Source organism: Rhyacophila brunnea, unplaced genomic scaffold (assembly GCF_057557595.1).
Source record: "Rhyacophila brunnea isolate RB1 unplaced genomic scaffold, BYU_Rbru_1.0 scaffold_6, whole genome shotgun sequence".
Classification (NCBI taxonomy): domain Eukaryota; kingdom Metazoa; phylum Arthropoda; class Insecta; order Trichoptera; family Rhyacophilidae; genus Rhyacophila; species Rhyacophila brunnea.
The window spans coordinates 6279037-6298867 of record NW_028233276.1 but is presented as its reverse complement, the minus strand read 5'-3'; the positions used below and the strand labels follow the sequence as shown (position 1 = coordinate 6298867).

General features: G+C 34.2%; 1 protein-coding gene across 1 annotated transcript in view; it reads right to left on the bottom strand.

Annotated features, from left to right (window-relative positions):
- sff (BRSK family serine/threonine-protein kinase sugar-free frosting) overlaps positions 1-19831 on the bottom strand; it is a 68345-nt gene that overhangs the window by 11979 nt on the left and 36535 nt on the right. The window contains exons 7-19 of the mRNA XM_085956914.1: positions 19002-19136; positions 18086-18150; positions 16935-17079; positions 15900-15976; positions 14939-15102; positions 13747-13818; positions 12846-12959; positions 12272-12406; positions 9498-9584; positions 8456-8569; positions 7151-7317; positions 5832-5936; positions 3941-4022 (exon numbers count right to left, since the gene is read on the bottom strand). Of these exons, the coding sequence (XP_085813040.1) occupies positions 3941-4022; positions 5832-5936; positions 7151-7317; positions 8456-8569; positions 9498-9584; positions 12272-12406; positions 12846-12959; positions 13747-13818; positions 14939-15102; positions 15900-15976; positions 16935-17079; positions 18086-18150; positions 19002-19136 (1462 nt within the window). The remainder of the gene's footprint in view (positions 1-3940; positions 4023-5831; positions 5937-7150; positions 7318-8455; positions 8570-9497; positions 9585-12271; positions 12407-12845; positions 12960-13746; positions 13819-14938; positions 15103-15899; positions 15977-16934; positions 17080-18085; positions 18151-19001; positions 19137-19831) is intronic.

Sequence of the window (19831 nt, the reverse complement as noted above, 5' to 3'; positions counted from 1 at the left end):
GGTAATGTTTACATATTATATTTTTATATTTTATTTATCTTAGTTCGCCACTGGCGACAAAAAAAAGGTTTTTTTTAATTCTTCGGATAGTGCAATAAATAAATTCTTACATAATAGCACTAACGGTGAAAACAAAAAGTACTACTATCCATTTAATAGCTATAAGTTTGCCGAACACAATAAGGCACATATTGTATGACATAATTTATTACTTTAGTCCGAAAAAATTAAAAAAATCTTCCTTCTTTCTTAATTAGTGTCATCAAGAATTTCACAGTGGCGTTAATGCAATGGGGAAAACAGATATAATTTAATTAAAATATTTTATAGGTTTTTTGTATATAATTTGTTAGAACAATGTAATATATTATTATACCTATTGTATCTTTTATTAAATAAACATTTAAAACATATTATTCATAAACATTTGAAATATCTCCCCTTAAAATCTGTTCATATTTCCAATAGAATACTATTGCTTAGAATTCAATAGCTACATATTTGCTTATAGCTACATATTGTAATGAGACTATATCAGGTAATTTCGTGTTAGTGTACCTACTAATATTTCAATCTATTTTTATGAAAGGCGTTTTGAATTCATAACTACCAACTTTTTTTGAATATGTAATTGAATATGGTACTGTAGCGGCTAAATAGATAAATTATCTAAATTTTATTGTCAATTAATCGCAACTAATATATTATAACAAAAAAACAATAATTAATATAAATATACTTGTACCTATACAAGTACACAGGCACATACCTATCAATAGTAGTAGGTAGGTATTCATTATTCTCACTTCAATATATTATTATTAGTACCCGTTTCCATTTTAGTGTATATATAGAAGATGACAGTGTCAACTAATAAAAAAATTAATTAAATAAGTACATACTACAAAATAAATAATAATAGTTTAGTTTACCGTATAGATATGGTGAGCCTTTCTTCTCGTGAAATACTTCTTCTCATAGCTGTGCTGTGTCACAACTTTTTATTATATTTTGTAAAACTGCTTACCTACCGAATGTATTAATAGTATTTACAACAGGTTTTTAGAAACACTGCAAATATTCAAAATATTATGTTTTTATACTTAATCCTTTACTTAGTAGGTATCTAGGTAATAAGGTTTTTACCCTTTCTTCGTGTATTAACTTATAATCTTTTTTTATTGTATTAATAAATAATAATAGTACAAAACTTAAATCAATTAGAATTTAAATTCAAACTCCATCAAGTACCCTCGGTCGATAGTATTGATGATGATGGTATATAATAGGCTCAACAATGGGTAATTTTCAAAACACTTTCGATATAAAACAGACCAGCTCCAAAAGAAGCAATAGTGGGAAAATAAATGTAGGTATAATGCAATATTATGTACTGATTTTATATTGATTTATTTACCCTTGTACGCCACTGTAATGAAAGATAAATACTCTCGCAGCAGGGTGCAGTTTCAAAAAAAGGCGTTTATGAATCCCCTTGAAAACCGTGTTTTCTCTTGGACAGCATCGTCGAAATATCGACGCATTTGAAACGCAATCGGCCCGGAAACAAAACGCAAACGTCGTTTGGCGGATGAATCCGAAACTTCGCTTTGCCGTCTGCGCGCAGTCGCTTTACTGTGTGCGCGCAGCCTTATACACGTATTGTAAATCAATTTTTATACACGCATTTTATAAAAAATATTTTAATTGGTAATTGAATGATGTATTTAATAAACAAGGGCATAAAGCGGTAGCGAAGGGTGGAGGTAGGCTGTTAAGATTCGAAATAAATAGTGCACATTAAACTTTGTTAGTCATATGTATTTGTTTTTATTGAACTAAGACTGTGCGAAATCTTCACAGTGATAGGCGGCGGGCTTGGACAACCACATCCCCTCCTCTCGCGTTTCAGTACTTTCAATACATCGAAAACCATAGACGAGATACAGCACGAGCGCTGCCGCCAGGTCTCACATTAAAGATTTCGCAGTCTACCATTTACAGATGGTATTGGTTAGTTTTTAAAAATCAATTAAACCCTACCGAAACCAAACCATAATAGTGATACGAAAAAATTGTGCACACTTTTTTATTCATACTTATTTGTTTTCGTTGGATTAAGAGTACATGCTACAAATATTTTTGGTTCATTTTTTTAAATTCATTAAGCCCTGCCTCACCAAACTATAATAGATAAAAAAATATTATTCTATCCATAAAATATGCAATGTTATGTATGATTTAATCGCATAATTTTAGATATTTTATAGATAGACTAGTACTTTTTGACTATTATTATGGCTTGGTTTCGCAGGGTTTCATTGAATTTTAAAAACTAACCAACACCATCTCCAAATTTTAGTCTTATTTCAATGAAAACAAATGTGTATGACTGATAAAGTTTTGTGTGCATTATTTATGGCGGATCTTAACAGCCTATCTCCACCCTTCGCCATTGGCATAAAGATGCATAGCTTTATACATATTACATAGTCATTATTTTATCGTTGAATATATCCTTACAACAAATAAATGACTAATAACGATTTAGGAACTGTAAACCAGAAAGAAGAGTACACCAAACCCCTTGTTCATCATGATCCCACCCTGGCAAATTAAAATTTGTAACGCAATCGAGTTTTAATATTTTTTTTTGTCCTGTATTTGCTTGACATAATATACTATGTGCCAGGAATCATCATAATGAGTGAGATCATGCGCTTACACATATAATACTAAATACAGCAACGAGCATGAGTGAAACAAAAGTAAGGCAATATAATATAAGTCGCATTCAGGGCTTTTTTTGTTACGTAACGGCGGTGGGACGGCGTTCCGGCACCTTTTTTCACGGTATTTTTAATGTTTCAAAAGCAATTAGACGAAAAAATGTTCGCGCTTACATAGTACAAGTTAATTTTCCTGAATCATCTCATATGAAAAGACATATTATCCTGAAAAACAATCGCGTTTGATAAATGCATTGAATTCTATTACCATTTTTTCAAGTGAATGTGAACGAGAATTTTCGCAAATGAATCTAATTCTTATCCTAATAAGAGCTTCGTTGAAGACCAAAACAGTTTTGGCACTTTTGTTCATCAAACTCGTCGAACCACCGTTGACACTTTTCGATCCTTTAAAATACATTGATCGGTGGTTACTCAGTGGAAGATATTCGGCCATAGACTCTAACACTAAGAAAAGGAATCGAGAAGATTTACCAGAGGAGAATTGGACTGAACTTAGGACATCACCATGGCCGCCACAAAGGGAGGGCTGACAGGGCTCTAGCCTGGGGGATTGACCAGATAAGTGAGTTAAAAGCACATCACAAATTTGCTCTAATCATAAAAAAAATAATAGGCGCTAATTTTCTTCAGGCGTATTAACATTTTAAAATATGTGGTTGTGTAATTGCATTTTTAGGTTAATGTGTGTTGATACACTGAATACCCTTAATTTTACCTCGAACGCCATTTGTAAAACGTAACTATAGAGCATCACACTCCCTTTCACCTTAGTGATTGGTAGGGGGCCCGCCAAAGATCCTGGACTGGAAGCCCGCTTCAGGATGTGGGTGCCATGGAAATCACCATATACTTTTTGTTTTATTTTTTAAAATTTGTTTGTTTGTTTAATTTTTTATGCCCTTTGTGGCATAGGAAAAGTTGCTTTAAATGCAATTTGAATATTATTTTCTTTAGTAGGTAAGAAGTTTGGCAAGAAGTGAGTTCCGGCACCTTTGTTCTTAAAAAAAAGCCCTGGTCGCAATACATTACTTATATTTCATGACATAATGTTTATTTTGTTATTTAGTTTATTAAGGAAGTATTTATATTGTTTTTTGTCAAATCCTGTTGATTGCGAAATTTCACTTATCGATGCCGTTTCCAAAACGTATCTCCCGCAATCGATTGATAATTATGAAACTTCTTACCTGATAATAAAGTGAATGTGATCGCATACAGATATTCTTTCCCATTCTCGCCAGCTTGCTTTGTTATAGTAGATATGTCCACCTAAAACATGATCGAACAGACATTTTGTTTATAGTACTGATCATAAATCATTTCAATTCAGGAATGTATTTCCAATGGAAACATGTTGACATGTTAAAAGTCTGTCACTATTTATGAGGTCAGTAATTTTTATGGTTTAAAAAAATGAACCTCAAGAAAACAAAACTATTACTAGTATGAAAAATAGCGACACCAGACACCAATACAAGTTTTGTCAGTAACAGCGAACCAATTGAACGTGTGACCCATTATAAATATTTAGATACATGGGTCAATGAGAAATGGGACCAGTCTCAGGAAATAAAAACTAGAATTGAGATCGCAAGGAGTGCCATTCACAAAATGAAACGCCTCCTTAGCAATCGAGACCTTAACCTAGGCCTGAGACTGCATATGGTACGTTGTTATGTTCTCTCAATTCTTTTCTATGGTATGGAAGTATGGACCGCAAACCAAGAGATGTCACGGAGACTTGAAGCTTTCGAGATGTGGCTGTATAGACGCATCCTCAAAATTCCTGGACTGGCCGGGTGACAAATGTTGAAGTTCTCAAACGAATGGGAAAGGACCGAGAAGTTCTGCGTAGTATCAACACCAAGAAACTACAGTACCTCGGCCACATTATGAGAGGACAAAAGTACAGCATTCGCCAACTTGTCATTTAAGTAAAGATCAATGGTAAGTGTAGCAGAGGACGGAGCCGCATTTCGTGGTTTAAGAACCTCCGTGATCGGTACGATTGCAGCTCCATTGAACTGTTCCGGGTAGCAGATGACAAATCTACGATTGCCTTGATGGTGGCCGACCTCCGCTAGGGAATGGCACAATAAGAAGACTATTTATATACCAAAGCTGGAATATCACGCGATTTTAGGCCCCAAGGCTGCTTGGCAAGGGATGACTAAATTCTGGAATGATAATTTGAATTTAAAATAACTATAGATTTATCAATATAAGTTGTCTGCTGAGTGAGGGCGCTACATGCCAACATTTGGAATAACATTCAGTAATTTTTATGCTGTGATGAGCTTAGTTCCAAATTCGAACAGCGGAAGATTTATTTCAGCTATCTTTGCAAATATTAATTCTGAGATTTATAAAAAATCATCTATGTAATTAATGTTCTCATATTTAAAAAATAAACGGGGTCAACTGTTATTGGAACTAATAGTTTGATTTGGTGTTAGTAATAATACTGGAAAGTTGCAAGCAACACAGGTACATCATTTTATAGCTACAAATCAAAAGCATTTGTTAAAGATTTACGGCCATTCTACACAAGCATGTGAAATGTCACAGGTTACCTACCGCCTTTAAATTTCACGAACTACACGTGAACATCAAAATGAGGCTAATTTGAGCGACCAATACTGTGATAATGATCACGCACGAGGCAATGGCAACTGCTCGCAGACACGTTCCGAACGCCTCCCCCGCGACCGGTGAACCGTTTGTCTGGACAGCTTCATTATAAACCTATGGTTCTGTTTGATGGTGACGGTTGGTAGCCATAGCCTTTAATCTGTGGCGTTTCATCTGTTCGTGTAGAATGGCCCTTATACAATATTAGCACCTACATATTGTCATAATTTATACATAGAGGTATTAGCAAAGGTGCATTGTGGAATTTTAAATTATATTGATTTAACATTTTAAATAAGTAAAATGTACTCGATAATATATATTATAGTTCTTTAATAAATACATTAAAAGCCTTTTCAGTTCACTACCTATGTAAAGACCATACAAATATTTATTGACTAAATAAATACACTAATAAAATTACAAACAAATTAATTTGGTACTAACTTGAAATCTGACATGTCTCTGAAACATGGCAGGTGCTGTTGAACCTCTCTTATATTCGACTCGAAATGACATAGGACTCAGAACACTATGGGATAATTCTGCTATCTGAAAACAGGAAAAATAAAGTTTAAAATATTTAAGTACATAAAACTTTTCCGGAATATAATAATGTGTCATTTCTAAATAGGTACCTATCTCCTATATGGTGATTTTGACGAAAATGAGTTATTGATTCCACGTGATGTGCATTTTTTTCTCTACCATATGTATTATATCACTTGTTATGTGAACGTTTACACATGATTCAAAATATTTAACACGGTGCATATAGAATTAATCCTATCTGATAAAAACATGGAAAAAAACTATGATTTTACCATTTAATAATAAATGTATTATAAAAAAATATGATTATCCAATTTTAATTTATGATCAGGATCTACAAAAAATGTTAAAACATATATTATATATCATTTACGATTATTTTTTAAAATAGTTTTTTTCGGTTGTCTCAGAATATGACTCAAACCACATAGGAGGTATTTAAAATACAGCGATGTTATATTAAATTATACCACAATAGTATCACCTATCTGAAATAATATACATGTAATAATTGAAAATATTTTTGTCCAAGTAGATTCTAACCCGTAACCGACATACCCCTCCCCTGATCTATGGTGAGCGGCAAGGCCATATACTTAGAAAGTTCAAATAAAGTTTGTTAGCACAGCAATTTTTTGGGTGTACCGGTTTTTAGACAATTGGCCAAACCCTTGAATCAGAAGGAGAAAGAAATGGACAACATAATATTACACTAGATTCAAATACACAATGTGTTAATTAAAAACAAAAAAACACATAATTTATCTTGGATTTTATAGTGTAGATAGAATTAGAATCAAGAATCTCTACATCGTCAGCCTACTATGCAAACCTTCTATGTCTGTTTTATGTAAATGTTCAGGAGAGATTTAATATGTATTATTTATTACATTTCTTTTATAAACAAAAAAGTTCAAAATTTATGATATATCAAAAAAGGGTGAACTTTTAATAATACCATAGAAAAAACTTTTTGTGTAAATGTTATTAAATAATATGTTTTAACTCTCTTCTGAACATTTACACAAAACATACATAGAAGGTTTACATAGTAAGATGACGATATGCCAATTTTCTAATCCAAACTCCTCCAAAAACTTAGATTGGTAAATATGATAACTGTTTAAATTTTGCGAGGCTATGATATTTTTGATGATGGAAAAACACAGTTAAGAAATAAAGAACGTAGAGAAAAAGATGATATAATGGCTTACACTGAGGAAGGCATGTATGAGGTCAGCTTTGACGGTAGCTAGGGGTTTTCCTTTAACGAGTACTGTGAATGTCTCGTCCTTTTCCGTCGCCATGAGGGATCCGAACCATGACTTCTTCGTCAGCTCTGGAGATGACTCCGGCGTCAGGTGGACCTCTTCAGAAGAAGCTACAAAGAAAGAAACATATAATATTATTTGTTTGATTTCTATATTTATTTTTTTATTGGGTGATGTTAATACAAACTTGGGAAAATCACTTGTAAGGATCTTTACCGTCTTTAATCTGAGAGATTTATTATAGGTCAATTGATCAAAATGCATATAGGTATTGGATTGAAAGATTTAGGCCTGACGCACAGTATTCCACACTTTATAAGTACCTATACTTATGCAAATAGGCTTTTTTGGAGGCATTTCCTCCAAAATAAAGGTTATGATAAACTCCTTTGTGGAGTTAATTCATGTATATCAGGAGTGGCCAAAGCGTCTACCTCATAACTATTCCTAGTCGTCCGTCTGTCTGATATGTACACATCTCTGATGCCCGTCCCACACAGCGTGCGAGACAAGCCGTGCGACAATGACAACGCGCTACAATCTCGAAGTTAGCCGATTATCGACGACAGTCTCTTTCTACAACCCGACAGGTAAAACAAGAGTTGACTTGTAGGTAACTCACGTGGCGACCATAGCGCATAGCGGACGTGTGTGTGACCGTTTCGTTTATTATAAGTGACATTCCGCTATAATCGGCTACCTTCGGGTCTTTGACCCACAATGAGTCAACCAACCACAAGTTCCAAGGAGCCGAAAATATATCACTATAATGATGAATGGGAACAGGATTTTTTTTTCACGATGAAAAAGGATGAATGTATTTGCATTTTGGCTTTAAATTACTACTTTTAATGTTGGTAGACCGCTGCCAATAATTTCAAAAGCAGGTCACTGTAAGTAAGACTTAAGCCCACTGAATCAATGAAATAATCAAATTTAGGAAAAGTACATGGCATGAATGATTATAGACGAAATGAGTGGAAACATCAAGAGGCCTTCATCCGGCAGTGGATTTAGTGCTTGCTTGTCAATGCGTGCATTTTTTTAGTCACACTTTAACATAACATTATTGATTAATAGTGTCAGCTCATTCTAGTATCTCTTATCATCAACAATTAACATATTATAATACCTTTGATCCAACTGGGAATCAAAACCTTTGATACGTAGGATTGATGATTTATGCAAATTAGCTATAAATATTTTTTTTTAATGTGTTATTTGATATCGCAATGGAAATAACCTTACCTTGCATTTTTCTCCTATGGAATCTTGGCGAGCCGAGGAATGAATTTTTAATGGTTGTAAGACGAGCTCTCCAATGCGGGGGTGTGGGAGAAGCAGGCGGAGTCAGTACCATTCCTGAAAGAACAAATAACATTTTATATCTCAATCATCGATGGTTCTTGTCACCTTGAGAAGGTTCTTCTTACAACCATAATATCTTGTCCATGGTTGATGTGAAGGTTTTTTAATACTGTTTCCTTGAAAGGATTTTTTGTCAGCCATTCATTCAAAACTAATCAATCTCTTCCATCATCAGGAGCCATTGTCGATCCACTACTCGACAGTGGCAGTTTTAGGTTTGAAGGTTCCCGTGCCACATACGATAAGCCACCACTAAGTGTTAAAAATACAGCAATAGTTATGTTGCCAAAATTTTTATCACTTTGTACATTGATTTTTTACAATCAGATCGTAATAAATACACATTGTTTCAAGATTTTTGTACTTTTTGCCGAAGCGACTGCCTCTTCTGTTTCACGGAAAACCGCCACTGCTATTCGATGGAGGCTTCCTCAAGTTTACTCCATTCTTAACGGTCCATTGTCTTGGCTCTCACATACTTCTGATTATCTTAATTAATTCATCAATCCAGCGACCTTTAGGGCGTCCGCATTGGCCGTTTTGTACCTTTCAGGTACTGCTGGATGATTAAATTTGTTCAGCAATTATCTCATCTTCGAGCAATATGCCTGGACCATTGCCATTTCATTTGATAGCAATTTTATCACATCACATACTCTTGTACGTGCCGTCACCCATTGGTTCTTTTTCCTGTCCTTACGCGTTATGTCCAACATGTACCTTTCCATCCCACGCTATTCTACTCTAAGTTTTTGAACCTCTCTTGTATTGAGGGTCCATGTTTCGCATGCATACGTGAGCACTGAAAGCACATATTGGTTGAACACTTAACGCTTGGGGGCACAATGGTAGGTCACTTTTGAAAATAACTCTCGGGCGTCCAAATGAACTCCGTGAACTCTCTGTACATAATTATAATTACCAGTCAACGTTCCCAGGTTTCCAAACATTCCACTAGTGCCACTGGTCTGACTGGCATTACCAGGTAACGAACATCTCTCCCGGCCATCTGTAATGTATGAACACAATTTACATAATATCTATTTAAAATTAAGTAAACATAAACCATCTATTTACCATTTAAATGATTATTAAAAACTGATTTTCATTTTCTTCAAAACATTATCAAATAATATAGTCATTTCATTATTGAGCAATTATTAATTCTCCGTTTTTTCGCATTAGCGACTACCAAACCATAGAAAGTGGGCAAAACTTTTTTGTTTTACATATTATAAAAATAATGTTAGATTCAAATAGATCGGTGTTTCAAGAATGTTAAAGCGACCCTTGTAGTCAAATGCGTAAAGCACTGGCTTTTCACCCTGACATTCCGAGTTCGATTCCCAATGACATCACAACACATCTATGTAATTTTCTCAAAGTTTGTTTGTTCCTGTGATTTATTTATTTCTGTGAATATTTCATTATTATTACTACACTACTGTCATTAGGCCTCATGGTCTGGTGAAGACACTTAGAGATTCACTTGTACAAGCACTTGTTATTCTGAGATTTATTTACCATGAGATAACAATGTCTTGCAATAGTATTACAAGCTCTTCATACAAAACCCTAGATTATGTAAAATTGTAAATAAGATTATGTAGGTGAAATCTAAGCACGAGGTGAACAGTACGCCACCATTCTTTTTTTGTAATTGCAATGCTGTCAACATGAAGAATATATAATATATATTTTTTTATATTTACCAATTTAACCATATTGAAAAAAGTTATGGAATCGCTATGTGCATGCAAAAAGTCACTATTGGGTAGTCACTCTATAATAATATTTTAATTGTTTAGTTAACATTGTACTTATTTGAATGTCACTCTTTCCACTAGATTTCAACGAAAGGCAAATTTAAATTTGATATTGTCTTGAAGAAGGGGAAATATATGAGGCATGTTTTAATTGTTATAGATCCACCAGTATAAGTTGTCCGTTGAGTGAAGGCGCCACATGCTGACATTTGACATATCATTCAATATTTTTATACTGAAATGAGATTAGTTCTAAATTCGAGCACCAGACAATTTATGATGGTATACCTAAACTGTTTTCATAAATGACATGTATTAAAATAATATGAAAGTTTCTAGTCTACACAATATAATAAGCAGAAAAAAATAATGTTTCATGAGTCATAAAGCATCGGAAGAGCTAAAAAGTGAAATAAAAAAATTATAATAACAATATGAAAGTATTGAGATAAACATCGCCGAAGAAAAAGCATCGCAAGGTCAGGGCTAAAAAACCTACAGAATATGGAAAGCATAGATCAAAAGCAAATGGCGAAAAATAAACATAATTATTTATGGCGACAGAGATAGTTTATGTGAGTGTCTAGGGGTAAGCAAATGAAAGCTGACACGAGAGTAAGCAAGATGACGATTTGTGCAAATCGAAAATGCGGAAGAAATAATGTATTTGGAATAATTGGGATGAAGAGGAGAAACATATTATAAATCTAGAATCGGAAATACACAGTTCACTTTGGTTGGTTCAACTGAATTGAAGGAATGAAATCGAAAGACAAGTTGTTATACGTTTCAATGAAATTTACATCATAAATACTATCGACCAAAGGTACCTGATGGAATTTGAATTTAAATTCTAATGGATTGTACTATTTGTTTGGATTTTTGGATTGTACTATTTGTTTGTACAATTTGGAGTTTTGTACTATTCCATTTGAGTCGTTTTTTGCTACCCGGGTTTCGCCTTTCGGCATCTTCAGGCACTATGTACACTAACCAAAATGCAAATATACATTGGTAACGAATACAATTAACTCTAACTTATATAACAAATCAACACAATAAAGTAGATTAAAACTTTATCACCTACCTATTAAGTCAATAAAGAAATATATAACAAACAAATTATGAATAGTTGAAGTGTTTGTAAAAAAAACCCCTACCTTATCAAATTATACACTCGATAAGCGTTATATAAATCGTCAAAACTTAATTATAAACAATAACAACAAAACAATACATTACCATTCTTCCCAGAATGGACGATTTTACACCTCTTGAGTGTAGTACATAGTGCCTGAAGATGGCGAAACCCGGGTCGCAAAAAACGACTCAAATGGAATAGTATAAAACTTAAATCCATTAGAAATTTACATCACTTGATCACTTTAAAAGCAGATACAATAATTCTTTTATTCGTCTGTGTGTTTTCTTAAGGTTTACCATGAAAATTAATACAGAGTGGCAGGTATGGTATAACTCATATGGTGAGTCTGATTATGTACTTAATTCAATCAAATAGTTCACTTGATTCTATATGGCTTATTGAATACAGTGTATTCGGTTTCAGAGGCTTACTGAAATTGAACTAGGCGAGCTATAAATATAGAATGAGCCGAACTCTCTTTAGATACTCTCTACCTGCTGCGTGATAACGTGTGCTGTAGGTGGGAGCCACCTGGGCGGTTGCTATATGCAATGTCCGAATGAGTGAAGAGGAAAGTATTCGAATGCCCATGCGCTGTGTTATAATATTGAAATACGAAACAACAGATTTATATTGACATAACTTAGATTCCAAATGTGGTGTGGTACCACCAGGCTGGTTTTATGGAATCATGCTTTAGGATTAGTGGGCAAAGATGAGGAGCAAGCACAGGATTTGTATTGGTGTCTAAACAATCATCTTGTCTTTCTGCGGATGATGCCTCACCCCTGGAAGGAGTATCGCCAGAGAGCGAGGACGTGGGGCTGGCGTTGCCCGTGCCCGACGAGGCGGCCATTGTTCCCGAGAGACCTGTCACGTGGCCTTCGTTGATTATTATTACGCCCTCGTTGGGATCGCCGCCTGCAAAATACAATACCACTGTTGCCATACTTACGGTACAAAACTACATTGTTAGCTTTTATCAATAATAGCTTCTCGACAATCCTTTGCTATATTTGTTATTATTTTTACCATGATATCTGCTCCCAGATGGAGTATAGATCTCACAATATAAATGTATCAAAGCACATTTTGTTTATAACTCAATTTATAATCTATTAATTACTATCAATGTTTTTTTCCATGCTATATTTATTTTCAAAATGGATACAGCGTCATTGTCACAGAAAAATACAGTAAACTGAAATTCATGCATCCCAAAAACTCAAAGATTTTACCTGCTTAGCATACAGTAAATAATTGTTAGCGAGAACTTAGAATTATCATCTGCATGCCAGGCAGGTAAAGATCTTTAAACAGTTGGATTCCAAAAATCCTACTAGAGTAAAAATATACTGACTAATGTTAAGGCTGATGGTGGGGCCGGTTGAATTGGCTCTCTGGTGATGATGCTGAGGCATCTGTTCTCGGGGAGTTCCGCTCGGACTCTGTCCCGCTGATAATGAAGTAGCACCTGTCGAAAATAGCATCCATTCTACAAAGTTATCTTGTTACATCAATGAATATTATACCCTATTTACACATATATGGATTTACCACTGACAGTACGTGTAATCGTGGTTATAACAAAAAAATGCATTTGTAAACAGGTATTATCATAAAAATTGCAGGATTGCATGTATGGATTAAGAAAGTTCAGAAGCTTCTGAATTTTGACATGATAATTGAACTGTGCGATATCACCTGCACAGTAGAACAATAGTGGCAAACCTGGCGGTAAAAAAACGAACTACACCATGCAGACTTATTTTGAGGTTAACCGATTTTCACGACCTGTCAAATAGTACCATAAAATGACAACATCGCGTCTCGCTTACTCTTAAAGACTGAGACTGCCGAGACAGTTAGCATTTTTACAATATGTAAACAGTTATTATCGCGATAGTTTAAAGTACACACTATTAGTGCGAGTAAATCCATGCATGTGGACAGGCGCTATTATGTTGATAATAGACATATTGTCAATTTTCTAATGCCAGTTTGTATTTAATAAGTGGAGTTACATGGTTTTTCAATGAATAAAGAAAATAAGTTTTGAATGTATGAATGAAACTGCAGTAATTTTTAATAAAACGAAAGATTTAAACTAGCACTAAGTAATGTCCACAGATAAAAAATATTAATTGGTAGATATGAAGTTATATTGGCTCACAACAGCATGAGCGGGTATCTATATGAGATTTCTGACGGAAGAAGTAAATGTAATACTTAAATTGCCTAATTTTTGAAAAACTACATACCGTGAGTTTGTGGAGACATAGGCGAAGGGGGTGTACCACCAAGAGAAGAGACTCTATGGGAATGTGCGTGACCTAAAAATAGAATAAGAAATATAAATTATTTGTTGATATATTAAGGTCCTCTGTTGTCCGTTCAGTCGAGGTTTCCGTTTTGGTCCATTCAGTTTTGAAACGGCGGTGTATTTAGACGGTCAGTTTAGTTGTCTGTTCAGTCTCAGTTGACAGTTCAGTTGGGAAACGGCGATGTATATTTACGTATTTTTTATCGACTAAAAATGAACATTATTTTTATAATTACTTTCTAAACATATTGGTTGGTGTAATGCAGTACATATATTTAAATAAATTATAATATTTCAATCAAAATTAGAAAAGTAGTATGAAAAATATGGCAACATAGTAAATTTACGTGTCAATTTAACTGGCAACTCTAAAGACGGATAGGTACGAAAACTGATAGAAAATCCATCCTGTCTCGTCTCCGTTTTGGTTTCAGTTTTGGCCGCTTCGTTTTTGCATTTCCACATCAGTTTATCTGACAGCTCAATGGAAACGGAGACTGATTGGATAGAAAAACTGATCGTTTAAAAGCACCTTTAATCTCATAGAATTTTGTCATGGAATGCCATTTTTTTTTATATTTACTTATGCTTTACTTCGGCAAATAAGGGTGACTCAGTCAGGCGGGCCATGTCTCAAGGATAGAAAGTTTTGACAGGCTTTTCTTCAATAGACAGGTAGAAAATCAAGATATAGAGACTGTCGAGACTGTATCCTTCCTGCTCCCGTTGCTAAGGCACTAAAGGAAACTTTCAGAACCAGATTGACAGTGATAATTTTATTGCTTCACGTTTCTAATTTCATATGAAATTTATAAAAATTTATTTTTATCTTATTTATTATTTTAAATTTTTTTACAAAAAATATGGCTATTATAAATTTGACAAATTGTTTCTCTTAGATATATCATGGAATTATCGAAAAATAATTGATATTATATTTTGTACAGAAATCGACGACATTATGATCACCATTATCAAAGTTGATCGCTATTGTATACTCCATCTTTTGACATCTTAATTAGATTAATTTATGATTCAGCATCATCATCAATAGGCAGCACTCTTTGCCACTGATCCTCACATGATTCAGGGAGCAGGAAACAAAATGCTTAAAGGCAGTGGATACAAACCTTGATGTGAGAAATGCAGAGGACTAGAAGCGCTTGATCTGGCAGGGCTGCCGGAGCGGGAATGGGCAGCAGAGGCGGCGGCTGAAGACGCGGCGGACACTGCCGACGGAGAGCGACCTCCCTCGCCTGATCGACGTCCGCTTGCTTGTCTGCACGACAGGACACTGGAATGGGGAACAATCACTCATAGAATACAAGCTATTTGTTGGACATGACATTTCAATTATACGTAGGTACAAAATAGTTACTCTGCAGTGGAGTAAATTATTTTTATGTTTGAATTCTACGCTTGGTTCAAATTAATTTAGTTTATTTTTCCAATGTATGTTTGAAGCCTGTTTATGGATGCGATGGGTTGATAAATGACTAACAACCATTCCTCGTTACAAAAATCTATTGAAATTACTAGGTCCTGAACTAAAACGAACCATAAGTGCGAGTGAGTAAGCATTCGGCACGCTTATATCTCCGCTTTATGCGTTAGAGTAAGATATAATTTCTACGGCTGAAATAAATATTTATTGAAAACGTCGCCGGTAAATATGGATTTGACTGATTCAGTCATTTAAAAACTATGAGTACGTGTTGCTGAAATTTATAGTTTTTGTGTTAAATATAAAGTTAGTGGTAATTATTTTTAGTTATTTTAGTAGAACATAATATGGTTAACTATGTTGTGCTTAAATTTGGTAGCCGTACTGAGAAGCAACACAATGGTATAACTATTATATGATAGTTAAGTTAAGTTGATAATAAAATGAGGTTCTACTATGCGTTATATGCAAGAAACACGGCTTCATTTTGCCGAAAAATAGGCGCTCTCTATATATCATTACTCTGAGAAAATCTCCTTGACTCTGCATGGGTGCATAGTATGCTCACATTATAGTAGAAATTATAATTTACTTTTTAAACTCCACCTAATTATATAGAAAATAATTGAAGTAATGCTAATATTTACTTGAATTGTTGTCTTCTAGGAGTTAAAGGTGATCCTTCACTAATTTGACCAAATTGCACCGAAGATTGTCCATTTAACTGAAAACAAAAAACCATTCTTCAAATCCAATTTTTCCAAAAATATTGATATATTTATCTAATTTTATGTTTATTTTATAAAAATAAGTGGGTTAGATTTTTTGTCATTATAGCCTAAAAATATAATGATATGATATATTATAATCTTTGGGATTTCCGGATCCGGAGCACAGCTCCGTTGCGTTCCTGTCCATTTCGAGCCCTAGTATCTGTTTTAATCAAACTAAGACTACAAATTGCAGATAGTGTTAGTGAGTTTTTAAAAATCATCTAAGCCCTGCCTAAACCAAGCTATAATAGATAATAGTCAACAAATATTTGTCTATTTATATAATACCTAAAGTTTTGCCATTAAATCATACATAATTTTAAATATTTTATAGATAGAAGAATATTTTTTATCTATTATGGTTTGGTTGGGCAGGGGTCACATGAATTTTAAAAAGCTAACCAACACCATCTGCAATATTATGTACTCTTAATTCAATTAAAACAATTAAGTATGACTGACAAAGTGTGCACTATTTTTGTCAGATCTCTACAGTTTACCTCCACTATGATGGTATAGTTTAGGCGGGTCTAATTGAGTTTTAAAAGTAATCAACATTATCTGCAATTTCTAGTTTTAGTTCAATGAAAACAATTAATATGTCTGACTGGTAAAGTTTAGTGTTCACTATTTATGTTGGATCTTAACAGTCTACCTCCACCCTTTACCACTGGAAGCTTAGATCACATAACAAATTAATGACATAGAATTGACAGGACTTTGAGATATTATGGTCATGGCAGTATATGCTAAAGAATCCATCAACAGAAAAAAATATCAATATCTCTGGTGGGCCAATAAAAGCCCCAAATCCCCATTCAGATCTCATCTTAATAAAATTCAAATGATACTGATGATAGCTAACCTCCGGCACTGAAATAAGTGGAATAATTAAAATAGCTGTGTCACCTTGCAGGTATCTATCCTTTTCCGCGGTGGGTCACCAGTTTCCACCGCCCTATTTCTAAGGAGAGAGTCCGTATCGTCTTCAAAGGCAGGTCGCCTTCTCTTTCTCTCCAAGAGAAGGAAGTATATTACCTTTTCCGTATTATGACTGTTGATAAGAGTGAGAGGACAATATTAGAATCAATAGCAGTAACGTTTAATGCAATAGTAGTACGTGCACGAATAATTTAGTAGTTCACAAGCATAGTGAACCAAGTTGATTCTGGTTATTTTTGAGTAAGCTAGGTTCAAAGATAATATTTGAGTATTTCTTTTTCTTATTCTTCATATTCTTCACTTATTCACTATGCTTGTGAAACCACTCAATTGCCACACGGACATTTGATGATCACAGAGGATATATTTTAATTCTAGTATATCTTTTACCATTTCTTATTTATTCTATGGATGATGTTATATTCAGAAAGAAAAATCCAATCAACGTTGTAAAGGCTTAATTACATTGGCAGACGTGCAGACCCAACCCGATCCAACGATCCACACCGACCGCCATGACCAACGTTTTTACACAATTTACACACACAATTACACGCAACAATTCAATCGCATTGGTCCTTGTTTTTGATTGGTTTAAAATAAACATAGTGTTGCTATTATTAAAAATATAGGTTGACCGAAAACTATTTCTTCGTTAGATTGGTGGCAACACTGAACAGTATTCCCGCACAAATTTACGCCAAAACTGAGCTGTCAGACCTAGTGGGCGGTGTTCGGATATCTTCGTACGTTCTCGGCAATCTTCGCTTGGATCGGGACGACGGAAAATAGAATTCATCCCACTTTCGTCATGATCACTCCCGATCCTTGAAAACCATAGAGAATAGATTTTGAGAGTCGTGGCAGATGATTGGACCAGATGCAATCTGCCAATATAATTTGAGCTTAACACATTTAATTGTCTCAAATTATTCAAAATTCTAAAATAATCCGTCCAATGCATGTTATTATATAAATGATATTGTTAGTGAAATAAAGTGAACAATACACAATAGTTTTTAGAATAAGCTTGTGAATCCATCCGAGCGGTAAATTGTTGTGGTACGGATAGTATGGATAATTTTATTGTTAGACATTGATATACTATGTGTACATACCTTGGACTCAAGAGTTCTTGTATTAATTTCTCTCTGTGCTTAAAACATCCAAGACTAGAAATTGCCTGTAAATAAAAAAAAAACAATGCATCAATTTTTATTTGAGTAAATGCCATTGATAACACGCTATTCTTCAACTTAATCGGGGGCTTTCAAGAGGGCCAATTGAAAGGCTGCATAAAAATTCATTCTGCGTTAATTTACTAATCAACGTGGGATTGAAGAAAACCAAAGTTTTATGCAAAAAACTCTGTCCCGATCAAGATTTCTCTCTGATTGTCGATGGGCAGAACATCGAAATTGTAGAGAGCTTTAAAAATCTGAATGGTGCATATCATGGGAGACAGTACTTTACAAAAAGAGCTAGCTACCCAAATGGAAATGGCTGAATCAACATTCAACTCAATGTGTAATGGCTGTAAAACAAAATGCCGTTCGTTCAATGCTAGTATTCTCACAATTATGCTTTACGATATTGAAAATATTTATATTTGTTTATGTTTATTTAATATTTGAAGAAAAGCAAATTGAGCCAAAACATTTATGTATATAATATAAAGTTTTATGAAGATAATATTGACATTTTATACACCATGTCCACAGGATATGCTTAAGATAATGTTTGGAATAAAATGGTTATGTATATCTTTACATGTTAGAATCCTGTTTCATGTGTGCCTAAGTATATTATTGTAGTGAAAATCGCTACACCTCAATTTTTTTAAATTCATCACTTGCACTCATTTAATCCTCAGTGCCTCAATTATTTCGCTACACTAGTAAAATAATCACGAATAAGACGAAAATATCACAGGGTTGACCATATCTCACAAAATTCTCGGTAATATTATAGTAATTAGCATATTTGAACCTTTGAACACATTCATTCCATCACCAATCTATAATGTTAAATGACCTGTAAAACATCAGGGTCCATAGCGTCCGCAGTTGGAATGATATGCGTCTGGACGACTTCCATCATTGGAAGTTCCAGTTCCAGTTCACCTTTTCCGCCAGCCGTTACCCAAGGGTGCCTATTGATGTCCGCCAACTTGAATACAACAGAAAGAAAATATATATTAACATTCTAGTTAGGTATTCACATAGAATAATAGTTAATTAACATTTTTTTTTTATTATTGAGGTATTTTATTCAACAGCTGATAATATTATGAAATTATTTATACACAACACGTGTTTCATTAAATTTACATACATAGTAGATAAACTTCATTAGTCAAGTGTGAATAATTTTTAACACAGTTTTGAAGTTGGATTATAGTGGTGATAATGTGTACACTGTGTAAATGAAACAAGTATTGTGGTACCTAATATGTAGTTGTTTATCAATATTTAAAAAAATGGAGAGCCTGATTTCAAATGATGTTAGAGCTCTCTCAGATGACGCGATTTGACTCACATGATTTCCAGATACAGGTGACCGCATTGAGCCGTCCACATGCACTCGCGGTGTATCACCGGTACTCACACGTAAAGCACGTATCACACTTCACCGTGAAATGTTATATCAGAAATATATCGCCATATGAATACGTGTATTAATTAAGGCTCTAAGTACCAAAAAGTAGTATTGCCTGTAGTTACAAAATACCGAGACATTGCAGTAAAATTTCATGAAGCAGACCTTTTGAAAAATGTGGTTTTACAGTGTGAAGCAATCTCGGCAGCTTCTATAATTTTAGGTATTAAGAACTCGCAAGTGTCAACACACCATCGTCAGCCATT